At 47.0% G+C, this 15673-nt stretch overlaps 1 protein-coding gene across 2 annotated transcripts in view; it reads left to right on the top strand.

Annotated features, from left to right (window-relative positions):
• Positions 1–15673, top strand: part of LAMP2 (lysosome associated membrane protein 2) — a 320221-nt gene that overhangs the window by 181115 nt on the left and 123433 nt on the right. The window contains exon 9 of one of the 2 annotated variants that reach the window (XM_085608103.1): positions 1732–3723. The exons of the other annotated variant lie outside the window; for it this stretch is intronic. Coding sequence (XP_085464229.1) covers positions 1732–1871 — 140 coding nt within the window. The 3' untranslated portion in view covers positions 1872–3723. Of the gene's footprint in view, positions 1–1731; positions 3724–15673 lie in introns of those variants that run through there. 2 annotated transcript variants of the gene reach the window in all.

Genomic DNA, 15673 nt, shown 5'->3' with positions numbered 1-15673 from the left:
TTATAAACCAAGTTATCCCAGCCTGTGACCTCGCGTAAAACTCACATTTTTTTGTCAGAATATTTTATTTTCTAGACCTATTGTTTCTAGCTGACACCGAAGCCGTAAAAAATAAAGATTTGATTCCTCTCTCCCCATGGGGGGAAAAAAAGATAACAATCAATTATTTCACCATTTATATTAAGCTACAACCCTTTCCACATATTCCTAGTAAAGTTTATAAGCTTTGTTCATTATGTCTTAAGGTAGAGAAACACTTCAATACCCCAATCTCAAAACTACAGAGCATGATATTTGTAAACTTGCCATTATTCAGTTTCATGATTACCAACAGTTTCTCAATGCCCTAATGATGAAGTGTTTGAATGGTTTACCACTTCAGAAGATAACACTTTGTCTTGCATCACTGTGAAGAAACAGTTAATCTATGTTCCGCCTTGGTAGTTGTGCATTTGAATGCCTTCAATGACACCTTTACAGGATAAGCTTGCTCGAAAGACAATCTGTGACATATATTAAAATAAGATTGCAGTGTAGGAGAATCTGAGAAGTTATTTGGCTAACTTAACTTTTCTTTCAGGAGGAGATTTTTAATTTTTAATGTCCAACATTTGCGACCTTGCATCAATTGATCAAAACGAATCTTACTTTGCAATTGGGGATAATTCAATATTGAAATGTTCTTCACAAAGTCAGAATATTGAACGCTTATCCGACACAAAGCTAGCAAAACAATATAGACGTGATCTTCCACAGATTTCTCTGAACTCTGCATAGACTTTCAAAACCAATCTTACCCCTATTGATGGAGGTGCGCGGGCAACCCCAGCTCTCTGGAGTATTGCCTTAAATCGAATGAAGTCAGGGTAATTATTTGTAACATGGTGCTGTCCATAGTGTCCCCAAGGACCAGATTCTGCTGCATTTCCAAATGAACTGCTGATTGTGCAAATAACCAGCAATTGCAATAATTGCTCATGTATCCTCTGTGAATAGCTCAATGTTGCATGAATTTTGGCCTAGTGACTAATAACGGATAGGCATGATTAGCACATCAGTGACAACAAAATTGCTGCTCTCCTTCCAACCTACAGGTGCCATCGCTCAAAATAAAGTTATCTTTACACTTTATTCAAAACGATCAGTCTTGTACCACAAACTGGAAAAAGCCACAACCTACTTATTTGTTTCAATTAGATCTGCCAGTCTCTCAGAATGGTGCAAGCAGTTGCCAACTAAAGAGCACATTGTAAAACCTTAACACATGGCTGCCCCTGTATCCACAACTTGTTTTTAAATTGAACATACTTTTCTGACTTACTCGAAAAAAAGCCTCCATTCTTTGAAAACATCAGAGCATGACTTCACTTAAATGTTTACTTCAGTTCCTTCGTATAAACCTCAAGCAGTTTTGCTGCATCTTATTTAAGCAACGCAAATTAGTCTGTGCTCTTGTCAGCAGAAGCAGTAGAATGTTAGTCTGGTACCTCACATCCGTATCTGTTTGTCGTACTGTACTCAAATGGTTTGGCTCTTGGTGTATGCATTGCATGGTAGCACTCCCTAACTTTCTGGAATGCTATTTGCCACGTACTGTTTGATTTTGTATGAATACGTTTAGTGTGTGCTTTAGTCTTTCTATTTTTTTATACTCTTGTTAAGGATTTTTGCTAATCGTTTTGATCTACTTTTATCTGTTATTCATTTTTGCATCCTTTTTCTCATCAACAGCACAGGAATGTTCACTGGATGATGACGGCATTCTAATCCCAATTATTGTTGGTGCTTCTCTGGCTGGCTTGATTGTCATCATTGTGATTGCGTACATAATTGGCAGAAGAAAAAGCTATGCTGGATATCACACTCTGTGAAAATGGTCTTCACTTCCCTTTTTCAAAGAAGCAAGTTCTGAAATTGAGACTAAACTTCACCATCCTTGGCTAAAGGCAGGATCCAGTTTTTTTTTTTTTTTTTTTGAGGGGACATTTTTTTCATTGGCCTCAGTTTGTGGGCTCTAAAACTTAACTACGGGATTAAGGTGCTTTTAACTACAATGTAGTAATTGTCTTTTCTAACGAGTAGCAATATTAACAAATTGCTAAAATACAAGAAACTCCAATTTTCATACTTTGAGGGTGAATTTGGTTTGTTTCTTTATGTAACTTCAACTTGCTTCTTTGTTTTCTTTAAATCCTGTCTAAAGCGCATGATGATGATTTGGCTTTAACAGTAGACCTAAGCAATACTTGCCAGTGATTGCGCATTTCAAACAGTTATTGTTCATGCCTACTTTTACGTATAATCTGCATCCACCTCAATGATTGACTAACATTCTAAGGATGTCAGTGGCATAAGTGTCCTCCAACTCTTCATACTCTGCAGACAACTAATTGTACATAGGATTGTAGTCTGTTTTGCTAGGTACTTAGGCCTGGCCGTACGTGTTTATTTGCTAACTTGGACACAAGCACAAAGCTGGTATTGTCTTTGGTTACTGTAGAGCCTACCTTTACAGGGATTTCTCAATTATGTGAATTTGTTACAATAAGGGAATACTTGCAAATGCAAGTCTTAAATTAAGCAAAGTGCACTTAACTTTATCTTGCTCAGGACCTGGACTTTTGCTCCCCTTCCTTATTTTCCCATTTCTAATATTGACTGTTGTAATTTTAAGTGCTGTAGGGCACTGTTGTACTTCGTGAATGGTATGTGTTATGATTGAATCTGTTTAGCGCAAATTGGTACTGGAATTGCATGTTCTTTCGCAACCTTGTACTTGTGTAGTGTAGATGATGGGAGCAACCAAGATTTAACTGATTTGCTATACAAACTGTATTAATGTTGGCTGTAGTGGCGAGTACGGCATATAATGGCATTTGGTACCCCAAATCTGCAACACCAGTTGCTGCTTGTGGAAGTGCTCGAGAGCCATTGAACCAAATTGGATTCCAGATACTCACTCAGTATTTTACCGTTGATGTATCCTTTTGAGGCTTAGAAGCACCAGTCTCTGCCTCTGATTTCAACCCAGCTGTTTGTGTGTGTACATTATGCTGAAGCTCTAGCACGATTTAAAGCCCTTGCAACCTAAGCTGCTCTTTTATCCTTGTCTAAACTGAAAGGTTAGCCTATTTCAGATCCGATGGCTGTCAAATACTAGAAGCGGTGAGTGAGTGTCTGAATTGCCCTGCATCGTGTGATCTTTATTTTTACCTAGTTTTACTATGTTAGTGTCGCTATGCTGTTGCACCTGAAATTAAGTGTTTACATTTGCTAAGAATAGTTAACATTTTCTGTTGTGTACAAATTACAGTTGTAGCAAATATTCAATTTACAATAACCGCTTAGAATACATGTAGGTGCAAGGTAGGTTATTTACCTGAATTAACTAAAAATCCCAAAATCGTTTGAAAGCTGTTTTAATTGGTTGATTTTGACAAGTAACTGCTTTAAAGTGTGTGCCTTTTAGAATTAATCATTCTTTCTAAAGAGTTTGAAGTTTAATTACCTGTTCTGTACAAAACTAAATTTAAAGGAGAGTGTCTGCAGAGCTTTGATTCGGAATAGTCTGGATTAAGTTACCATAACATTTCACGATTCCAACTTGTATGTTTTTGGCATCCACTAGAAATATTTCAGAAGACTTTGCTTATAAAGTTCTTGTCATTTTAGCCCATATTTGTGAGTGCAACACAAAATAAAGATTCTGTTTCCTAACCATAAGCTGTTAGATATTTATTGAAATCAATGCTTGGTCCTGTTTACTGCTGTCAAACTTAAGCTGAACTTTGCAGCTCCTGTGGTCCACACTGTCAAACTTATGTAGTAAAATTTCTACTGACATGGGAGTATGCCAACCAAATTAATTTTATTTATGGTGCTTTGTATTACCCTTGATGCTAGACATCAGGTCTTTAGTTAATTAATACTACTTTTAACTATCCACTTTTCTGAATGTATGTCCTACAGCCTGCTGTACATACCTTGTGTGTGAAGATGTGCACCACTCCATTCCAGCTTTGCACCCAATGTACGATAGAATCTTCACTGACACTAGTGTCTCGTTAGCAGGCACTCTTATTTTTGCAGTTCAAGTTTAACACCGCATGAGATGGGTACTGTTCGAACTGGGGGTCTCTAGTTGGCTGAGTTAGGTACCTTAGTCCAAATAGGGACCCTTGCTTATGGTCAGGGAAAGGAGCGACACTCTCAGATAACCCCGGCTCAACCCCCGGTAGCTTGGCACAAGCAGCCAGGCTAAGCTCCAAGGCAATGTGTAAAGTATTTGCAACCACACTCCCAGTAACGGCGTTAACACCACTAATGGACACCACACTGGTTTTATAAAAGTAGCGATATCTTTATCAAAAGGAATACGATGAGACGAAACTATAGAAATCCAACATATGTGTATTTGTAATATTTCACTTTGCCTGTTATTAGGCCAGCAATCACTTGTAGGTTCTTGCGGTATTAATGCGCAGATCACAATCTAATGCAGTCCTAAAGCAATGCTTTGCAGTTCATAATGCAGTAATAAGACAGTCCTTAATGCAAGGACTAATGCAGTTTGTAATGCAAGGACTAATGCAGTTTGTAATGCAAGGACTAACTAATGCAGTTTGTAATGTAAGGACTAACTAATGCAGTTTGTAATGCAAGGACTAATGCAGTTCGCAATGCAAGGAATAATGTTATAAGCCAATCTGCGCAGTCCTCTCCGCAGGAGGTGGCGCCATTATTTGTGGCAGCAGCACAGCCCTCTTCGCATCAAAGGGGCTATTCATTCCACCACACCAAATGCAGGCCAGCCCGTGTGGTCTCTCCTACTCCTCCCTGCTGTCAGGACACTCCCCAGACCCGGTCACATCCAAACCCAGACAGTCAGTACACAACCAGGCAGAAGCCCACAGAAGGGTTAGGACAAGAAACCAGCCACTTCTAAAAGCGTGGTTTCTTAACACACAATTTAAAAACCATCTTCTGTCCAATGGGCAAGATGGCCTTGCAACAGTGCAAAACGAATTTGGTAGTATTTCACTGTATTGACATGGTACACACCTCAGTACATGTCCTACCTTTCACATACACTGCACCCTGGCCAGGGGGGGTACCCATGTGCATAAAAAAGGAAGGCTAAGGCCTGGCAAGTGGATGCACTTGTCGGGACAACAAGGCAGTTAACAAACTGCGTGAAGGCACTGCAGTGGCAGCCTGAGATCTCTTTAGGGCTACTTGTATGGGTGGAACACTTAGTGCTGCAGGCCCACTAGTAGCATTTGCATTACCAGCCCTGGCACACACGGTGTACTAGTAAGACAAACATACCAATTATGGACAACCAATTACCATAACACTTTATAAAGGGAGCACTTGCACTTTGACACTGATCAGCAGTGGCTAAGTGCCCAAAGCATCTAAGCCAGTAAAACGTCACAGCATCAAAAAATAGAGGCGGTAGAGGCATAAAGTCAGGGGTAACCACGCCAAGAAATGCCAGGTTTAACAGGTACGTTCTTTGCCATTGTCTGTTTCTGGCAGCGGACTCTTGCGTGCTTTTAGAAAGTACCATTTCAACAGGGATGCATCTGGTTCTTGTCCTCTCTGTGCAAGGTTAACTATGGGCTAGTCAGTGTCTTGCTGTAATTCTGATCCTACTCTACAGCATATGCAGAAAATGTATGTAAGTGGCAAAAGAACTGTAGTTGGGCCCAGTCTCAAGATGTGCCCAGTCAAGCTGTTTCTTTCGAATATAAAAATTCAAGGTCTGATCAGTCCCCCTTATGAGGAGAGGTGGTAGGTAAAGATTATCAAAAACCTTCAAGCATCTAGATGAGCCTCAATTGCATCGATTTCCCTTAAATTTGAACATCCAAAATAATTTTGAAGGCTTAACTTTCGGTGGTACCTTTTTGAACCTTGATCAGTTTGTGTAGTGGTCGCCATTCTGGTTTTAGATGTGCATGAGCAATTATTCCTCACCTCTAGCCAAGATCTGTCTATCCTTGAATAATTAACCACAATTTCCATACTTATTAAATCGAAATAGTAGAGGCCTTCTCCAAAAAAAAGTGGAGGAATAAAAATATCTTCCCGTTGTGGGCATTAATAGTATATTTGCACCTGAAACCGCTGTAAATACTGGCAGCACTGTACCTTTACAAAATAAGAGGAAACGAGAACCAATTGTGAGTAGTTACTTCTGTGCTAAGTATAATCTGTTTTACCCCAGGATGCACTCCTGCTAGCAGTGTAAGCATTCCATGGCCTCCATTGTAGTGCATGAAGGCGCATAGTGTCAAGAGACTGGAACATATGTAATGGGGCTTGAGTTTCAGAAGCGAGAGTCATGAGATCTGCTGTGGTTGCTGTCGAAGTAGCTGACTAGTCTCTATGCACAGTGAGAGATGAGGCTTTGAACTCTGCAGCCAGAGTTGAAGTTATGAGCAGGCAGGCAAACATGTACTCAGTGGGCAGAACTGCTGGTTTCAGTCTTGCACTGGATTGAAAACCAAGAACTAAAGTGATGCAGTTCTGCTATCTGAAAGATGGCAGAGGAAAATTCAAAAGTTTTGTAGTGTGCGGTTTCCACTTAAGGTGAATGGCCTCCTGCCCTGCAGTCAAGCCATCCCCATGCCCCATGTGACTGTATTTAGTGTCGGCTACTCTGCAGGTAAGGCACGCTTCTCCTACCAATGGTTACTACTGCCCACTGTAAGAAGCTCCATTCTAATGGAGTATTCGTTTTCTAGTCATACGGGGCTACTTCACATCAGAGCAGACTATTCTACAATCTGTCCATGGTTTCCTCTCAAGGTCTTCTCTGGATCTGGTCTTTTCCTACGCAAGCACCTCTTATTGGTTCATCCTTTTACATGGCCAGGTAGCACCATTGTGAGGAAGGTTTATTTAGGGGCATCCTTGATGGCTGCAGTGGAGCAAGCCTAGCTGCTCCTGATGTGTTGGTTGGTAAAAGTTCCTCCGGGACCGGGGTGTCCAACCTTTTCTGTAACAAGCACTACCTATGTTAACTAAAAATCACCCTGAGCTACCAATTGTATTAGTGTTATAGTGAGCACATCAGACAAATTACATCAGTGGTTAGCCCATGCGAGATTACCAGCAGTGGTCACCTTGGTGCATCAGCAAGTGAAGCCTGCAGTAATGTAAAGAAAGCTTTGAAGTTATAATGCCTTTTAAATGGCTAATGTATGTCTGTCATAGTTGCAGTGCCCCTGGCAAGAAGGTAATGTTGGTAATGCGCATCTTCAATGCTACATGACTTTTCACTCCATCCTTAACCTGAAGTATATTTTGAAACTTTAACCAATTTTCTGCAAACATCAGCTTATGCGTTATGAAAATACACACATTTGCATTTTGAGTATATGGTCTTTCCAATTTGGCACACACATTAGTTCAACAGAGCAAACGTTTCTAATTTAATAGAAGTAACTAAGTTGTGGTAGTATTTTCAGGGAAAGGCGCCACAGAATATTTGCTTAAATTCTAGTAATGAAATCTAATATCCCACGGTGCTATAAGGTGAGGAGAACCACCCTACTCCTCAGAAACAGGCCTAAGCCCTGTGTAAACTGTAACTCCTTAGCACACGTGTAATCAATTCACTCAAGTATATAGCGTGTTTCCACAAGAATGGACCATTCTTGTGGAAACACGCTATATACTTATGTGAATTAATTGATTACACGTGTACTAAGGAGTTAGTTTCTAATTTAATAGGCTGATATGCACAAAGGAATGCCACTTGCAGGTAGTTGGAGAGCTACTCAGTGGAGAAGCCTGCTCCAGGTCCTGCCTAAGCTGAGAAGTTGAGAACTTGAGCATAGTATCTGCCCAGAGCCCAGTAACCTGTCCACAGGTATGCTGAACTGAGAAAGGAAAGTGTTTGAGGCATGGGAGTTGCAGATCACATGCTTTGCATACTCCTGCCATCTAGTGTTGGGTCCAAATGTTTGCCAGTTTTGCTTCGAAGAAGTCTTTCCAGTCATGAGGTGGGTGACTCCTCCTTTCGGCGACTGTGCGCGTGGGCATCGACTCCATTGGTATGTTTCCGCCATTGGGTTCGGACGTGAATTGCTGCGCTCCGGTTTGACACTGTTTCTCCAGTTTCCCTCCGTGAGCAATCCACTTGCCCTCTACTGTATTGTTGTTCGATGGAGTGTTCCATTCTCTACATATTGTTCAGGAGAATCCCTTTTGATCAGCAACTTTGTGGAAGGCCGTTTAGACAGCTCTATGGAATGGACTCCATTTAAGTTCTGTCATCAAAGAAATGTTAGATTCCTCACCTTAGAATATCCCCAGGCGTCAGGCTGGATCTGGAAAGATTTTTCGTCAGCAATACCCTTGCGCGTAGCTAGGCGTCGTCTGTGGCTCCGCGTCCGTTGTCGGCGTTGTGATCGCCGGGATGACGTCGTCGGAGTAATTAGACGCCGCCCTCGCACGCTGACGTCAGTTCTTCTTTTTTCCGTGCCAGTAAGCGCCGATCCGGGAAGAGCATACACTTTAGTCACTTTTTGACTAAACTTTTTTGAACTCTTTTGGTTCTATTCTTCATTGACCTCGACTCTGGTGCCGATAGGGATGCCTGGCTTTAAAGCTTGTGACTCCTGTCACCGACTGTCTGTCACGGACCACAACCACTGGTGCCTCTATTGCCTTGGGGCCGACCATGATGCCGAGTCGTGCCTCGACTGCTGGGCCTTGACTTTGAAGGCTAGGCGGGAGCGGTCCCGCAAGCTGCTCGAGTTCCGGCAGTCTGCTCCGCGCCGTTCAAGGTCCCGGTCGAGGAGGAAGTCTAAGGACCGGTCACGCAGCTGCAGCCACCCCCGCTCGTCGGGGTCCAAGTCTTCGCGATTTGGTTAGTCTAAGCATAGCAAGGAGTCGAAGAGGCGACATCGCTCTTCTGGCTCCCCGCGCCGGTCGCACGACTCGGCTGAGGGTTCGGGTGGCACCACCCATGCGGCTCCGGCGGAGCCACAGGAGTCTTGTCTGTCCCCATACCCTCCGGTCCCTGGGACTGACGCGACTCCGGCGGAGGTCAGTGCCTTCCTCATGGTCATGAGGAATCTGGCTCCTCCGTCGACACCTGCTGGTGTCGACGGAGGAGCCTTGGGCCCCGCAGGCTCGACTGGGAGGCCTAGCGAGCCGGCGGCTCCGGCGCAGTCGTCGACTTCGGTCCCGACGCCGCAGGTCGCCGCAGGTCCCCGAGGGATCCAGGCCTGGATCCCAGTCAGCGCCGGTCGACCTCCCAACCCCTCTGCCGGTGCCGGCGCCGCCTTCGGACGACTCCGTTCCCCGGTTTTGTCCCGGCCCGGCGTCAAAGCGGCACCATCCAGCGCCACACGGTGGCAATTTCATCTTCCGCCTGGCTCCGATCATTCCACCTGTATACCAGCAATCTGATGACTGTGACAACTGGAAGGGGTCTGAGGACCCTCTGGTCTGGCAGGGTCAGTTGTCTCAGAACTGGGCAGACGAACTGGGGGATGCCAGTGGTCTTGACACCTCCCCTGACACTGGCTTAATCTCTCCTCCGACCATGGCTTTGGAGGAAGGTGCTACGTTTTGTGGTGCTGCGCAAGGCGGCCGAAGCCCTTGGGCTGGAGCTGCCTACTGTGGCTGTGAGGACTAATCTCCTCACTGAAGTGCTCCAACAGTCAGCAAGCTCCTCGGAGCCTCTGCTGCAGTTTAATGAAGCACTGGTTGACATTTTGAAGGGCACCTGGTCCAAGCCCTCCACAGGTCCCCCTGTGGACTGGAACGTGGCCTGGCGCCACCGCCCTGCACTGGGCGACCCCAGTTTGGGGTCCATGCACCCCACGCCCAAGAGCCTGGTTATCCAGGCCTTTACCTCCCAGACCTCCTTCCTGTCCTGGCTACGGTCCACTAGTTTTTCCGGGGATGTCCAGAGCACCCTCATGGACATGCCCTTTGATGGCAGTTGCCTTTTTGGTGACAAAGCGGATAGTGCGCTGGTGTGCTTTAAGGACTCCAGGGCTACGGCCAAGTCCTTGGGTCTCTCGGCCCGTGCCCTCAAACTTCTGCTTTTTGCCCCTTTCATGGCCAAGGAAGGGGCGCCCCCTCAAGTCCCCGAACCAACCTCCACGCGGTCGCAGATTCCGCTGAGGCAGAACAGGGGGACAACGTGCCGGTCCGTCCACATCTACCCCAGCAGCATCCGCCTCAAAGCCCTCCTAGTCCAAGCTTTCAGGCCCATTCCACACCAGTGGGAGGCAGAGTTCGCCATCACCTGCTCCACTGGCGGTCCATCACATCGGACAGGTGGGTGCTGCAAATTATCCGAAGGGGCTACTCCCTCCCCTTCGAGGCGACCCCCCCCCCCCCCCCCAGCCATGCCACCGAATTTCGGGGGATCACTTGCGTTCATGGTCCAGAAGTAGGTCGTGGTTGTTCCCACTACTTCCTGGTTCCCAAGAAGGGCAAAGGGGGCCTATGCCCTATCTTGGACCTCAGGAGCGTCAACACCTTCCTCCGGAGAAGTTCAAGATGCTCACCTTAGCTCAGATTCTGGCTGCCCTAGACCTGGAGACTGGATGGTAGTGTTGGACTTGCAGGACGCTTATTTCCACATCCCCGTCCTGCCGGCCCACCGACGTTGACTGTGGTTCACGGTGGGCCAAGAGCATTTTCAATTTACTGTGCTCCTCTTCGGCTTTACCAGTGCCCCTCGGGTGTTCACGAAAGTGATGGCGGTCGCAGCTCATCTGCGCAGATTGGGGGTTCCAGTCTTCTCCCTATCTCGACTGGTTGTGGAAGGTGGGCTCACCCCAGGCAGTAGTCTCCCACCTCCAGACTACGGCCGACCTCTTGCATTCGCTGGGGTTCTCATCAATGTGCCGAAGTCGCATCGGAGTCCCTCTCATAAGCTCCTATTCATCGGAGCGGTTCTGGACTCTGCAGTTCCAGGCATATCCTCGAACAGCGGGTCCGGGATATTCAGGCTCTGATTCCCATCTTTCGGCCTCTATCCCGGGTTTCGGTCAGGTTGGTGCTGCGGCTTCCGGGTCTGATGGCCTCCTGCATCCTGTTGATGCATCACGCCAGATGGCGAATGCAGGCTCTGCAGTGGGACCTGAAGTTTCAGTGGGCCCAGCATCGAGGCAACCTGTCCGACCATGTCTTGATCCTGGAGGGCACTGCAAGACAGTTGTAGTGGTGGCTCACGGACCGCGATTGGGTCAGTGGCAGATCCCTCTCCCTACCCCAACCGGAGCACGTAGTAGTGATGGCTACATCCCTCCTGGGATTGGGGGGCCACATGGGAGAGGCGGAGATCGGAGGCCTCTGGTCTCCAGCGGAGTCTCTGCTCCATATCAACCTTCTGGAGCTGAGGGCGATCCGACTTGAAAGCATTCCTTCCCTCTGTCCGGGGAAGTGTAGTGCAGGTGTTCATGGACAACACCACCGCCATGTGGTATTGTAACAAACCGGGCGGGGTGGGGTCGTGGACCCTTTGTCGGCTCTGCACCTCTGGACATGGCTGGAACATCAGGGCATCACCCTGGTGGTTCAACATCTGGCTGGCTCTCTGAACACCAGAGCAGACTAACTCAGCCGCTGGTGCATGATGGATCACGAATGGTGTCTAAACTCGGACGTGGCGCAAGGCCTCTTTTGGCAGTGGGGAGAGCCATGGTTCGATCTATTCGCCACCGAAGAGTACGCACAATGTCAGCAGTTCTGCGTGTTGGAGTTTCCAAGGCGGCACTCGCTCGAGGACGCCTTTCATCACGAGTGGAGTTGCGGTCTGTTGAACGCCTTCCGCCTATACCTCTTCTGCCCAGAGTGCTGAAGATCAGGCGCGACTGTGCCCAAGTCATCTTGGTGGCTCCAGACTGGGCACAAAGATACTGGTATCCCGAGCTACTCAGTCTATCAGTCGATCCCCCCCCCGGTACGTCTGCCTCTTCAGGAGGACCTTCTGTCGCAGCAGCAGGGGATGGTCCTCCAGCTGAACCTGTCCAGCCTCCACCTCCATGTGTGGAGATTGAGCGGCAGCAGTTGATGCTATTTGACTTGCCTCCTGAAGTCTGTAATGTTGTTCTGGCAGCCAGGCGTCCCGCCACAATCTGTATGTCTGCAGGTGGAACAAATTTGTGGCCTGGTACACAGCAAAGGCTGTGGATCCCCTTTCCGCCCCTCTTTCTGAGGTTCTCCTCTTTCTTCTTTCCATGGCCCAGCAGGGCTCTGCTCTGGGCACCCTTAAAGGTTATCTTTCTACTATTTCTGCTGTCTTACGGCTTCCTGATCAGCCTTCTCTTTTCAAATACCCTGTTTCTTGCTGCTTTAAGGGCATTAATCACATGTTTCCTCCTGTCCCTTTCGTAATGCCTCAGTGGGATTTGAATCTGGTATTGATGTTTCTGATGTGCGCTCCCTTTGAGCCACTTCATAATTGTCCCCTTCGTCTGTTGATGCTTAAGACTGCTTTCCTGGTGGCCATCACCTCTGCTTGCAGGGTGAGTGAGCTCCAGGCTCTCTTCTAAGCCTCCTTTCTGTCCATCCGGACAAAGTTGTTCTCAGGACTTGTCCTTTCTTCCTAAGGTGGTGACTGCCTTTCACATCGGTCAATCTGTTACGCTGCCCACCTTCTTTCTGCCTCCGCATCCCTCGAAAGAGGAAGAGAGGCTCCACCGTCTGGACCCAAAATGGGCACTGTCCTATCTGGACTGCACCAAACAGTTCCGGGTGGATGACCAACTCTTTGTCGGCTACGTGGGCGCTGGGAAGGGCGGTGCACAAACGAACCATCTCTCGGTGGGTCGTTTTGTGTATCAAGGCCTGTTACTCCTTAGCTAAAAAGGAACCTCCTGTAGGGCTGAGGGGTCTTTCCACTCTGGCCACAGCGGCGACAACTGCCCTGGGCCGGGGAGTCCCATTGCAGGACATTTGTCAGGCAGCAACGTGGGCCTCGCTGCACACGTTTGCCAAACACTGTTGCCTGGACAGCCAAGTCCGGAGAGACTGCTTCTTTGGCCGTTCTGTTCTCCAGGATTTCTGCTGTGATCCTGGTTCGCAGACCCACCACCGGGGTATCTATTCTATGGTGAGGAATCTAACTAATGTTTCTTACAGATATATCGTTACCAAAGGTAAGTAACTTGTTCCTCTGTGCCATGCCAGCTACACGCGCACTGGCTCGCACAAACTGCAACTTGTGCCTTACCCTGAAGCACGACGAAGACTGTGACCTGTGCAGATCCTTCTGATCCAAGAAGACGTTCCGTGACAGTCTGGCTCGACGTCACAAAATGAAACAGCACAGCGGCTCCGCTCCAGACTTCTTCGGAGAAGATTCTGACGGTTTTCAACGCTCAAGGAGCAGAGGAAGAACACCTTTCCCTGTCAGAAGCAGACTTCGATATGGATGAAGACATCCCACAGGGTCAGCGTACCTGGAATACCGATCCTCCCTTGCCCAAACTCTACCTCTGCACAAGATAAAGGATCCGGTCCCTCCTCTGCCTTCGGGCCAAGGTGGGCCCGAGACGTTTCCAACGCCCCACCCTTGGGCCCGGCATCGAAACCAATATTAAAGCCTTCTGGCTCTAGATCGAGTCAGCTGCGTTCAGGCACTGAGCCGTTAGTCTGCACCGAAACACATTTTGGTAACAATCCCTTCGGTACCAAAATCCTCTTCGGACCCTAACACTGAAAACATCGGCTCCAAAAATATTGGCACCAAACTGCGCCTACTCCATCAAAGGAGCATCGTTTTAACGACCCGCTTTCAAATCCGGACCAGAGACCAAATTAACTGGTCAATCCCAAAACTGGACCTATTTATGCAAAATTGCCATTAAAACGTAAACCGGACATGGACATTTACCACATTTCTCTCAAGAGAAAAAATGTTGGTACTAATCCCTCCTCCTTATGTCACCTCCTTCCCCAACTAACCTTTAATAATACCCACAAATTTACCACCACTACAGTCGCTTGACAACCAGGATGATGAGGATGGGGTAGACTAATATTCCTGATCCATGGGACGATTATAATACAGATCCAAACGCAGCGAACGATCCAGACTTGTACCCTACAAACCCTCTCCACCTGATAATGTAGAGTACATAGAGTTAATAAGTAGGGCTGGTGAATATTGTGGAGTTAAGCTTCTTTAAGAGTCACTTGAAGAGGATTTTCTCTTTGAAGCACTAGGCTTTTCCCAGAGATCCACTTACACACTGCCTATGCTTAAGGGCATGCTAAACCAAACATGCGGATGACATTTTTAAAGATCCCATTCGCGCAAGAATTCTTACACCAAGGGTAGATCAGAAATGTAAATCTGCACCAACATATCCAGAGTTTATCAGGGTCAATTACCATTAGATTCCCTAGTCGTTTCTAATGCCTGTAAACGGGTAAACTAACAAACCTCAGGGGAAGTGGGGGGGGGGGGGGGGGGTGGAGGAAGAGGAGGAGGAGGAGGAGGAGGCAGCGGCCCCTCCTCCAGACCTGGAATCTAAGCTAACGGATGCCTTCAGAAAGAGTAGCTCTACAGGCAACCAGTCACTGGCGTATTGCCAGTACCCAGACTCTTAGCTAGATATGACAGAGCCTTCTATGATGAATTAGAACAATTGCTCCAATTTCTACCTGATGAACACGAGGCTAAGGCACACAACCTAATTCAGGAAAGGAAACTAATTTCAAACACTCCTATTGGATGCGCTTTATATGCAGGTGACACTGCCGCTCGTGCAATCAACACCAGTGTCTTGCTAAGAAGGCAGGCCTGGCTATGAATTTCAGGGGTTAAACCCAAAGTCCAGGCTTCGATCTTAAATCTATATTTTGATAAACAGCATCTCTTTGGTCCTGTGGTAGACACTTCTGTCAAAGATGATACAGATGTTGCAAAATCTGTGGGAACCCTACAGATTTTCGTTGTTCTTTCTACAGGATGGGAGGCTCCATAAAGCAGATCGACAGACAACACCTCATAGAGGCAATAGTCAGTCAACCTCTTCGAGAGGTTACTTTCGAGGCAGATTTAGAGGCCATAATGGCAAGAGAAGAGGTAAAGCTTCCACACCCCGCAGCTCCCCCTCGGCAGTGACTTGCCGCCTTCTCTCTCTTTCCTCCCCCCCCCCCCCGACCATTCCACACCTGTTGGGGAACGTCTCTCTCAATTTCTCCCTGTCTGGCATACAATAACTTCAGACAGATGGGTCCTTGGAATTATACAGTCTGGTTATTGCCTGGAGCTTACCAACAATCCCCCCCCAAACATTCCTCCATGTTCACACAGTCAACAGAGCATCTACACCTGAAGCAGAGGAGCTATAGAACCTGTACCTTTACAATATCAAGGTTCTGGCGTGTACTCCCTATACTTTCTAATACCCTAAAAGGAAGGCTCTCTCAGGCCTATACTAGACCTCCGAGAATTAAATCGCTATATTCACTCATAACGTTCAAATAGTGACACTTCAACAAGTGCTCCCACTCCTACAGCAAGGCGACTGTCTACTCTGAACTTAAGACGCATTCTTCCATATTCCAATACATCCTGCTCATCTCAAATATCTCAGGTTTGTAGTAGCGGCACAACACTACCAGTTCAAAGTGCTTCCATTTGGAGTCACCACTGCTCCCAGAGTATTCACCAAATGCCTGG

The sequence above is a fragment of the Triturus cristatus genome, chromosome 5_2, assembly GCF_964204655.1.
Source record: "Triturus cristatus chromosome 5_2, aTriCri1.1, whole genome shotgun sequence".
Lineage (NCBI taxonomy): Eukaryota > Metazoa > Chordata > Amphibia > Caudata > Salamandridae > Triturus > Triturus cristatus.
The sequence above is the reverse complement of the archived record's forward strand: the minus strand, read 5'-3'. Positions and strand labels throughout refer to the sequence as shown.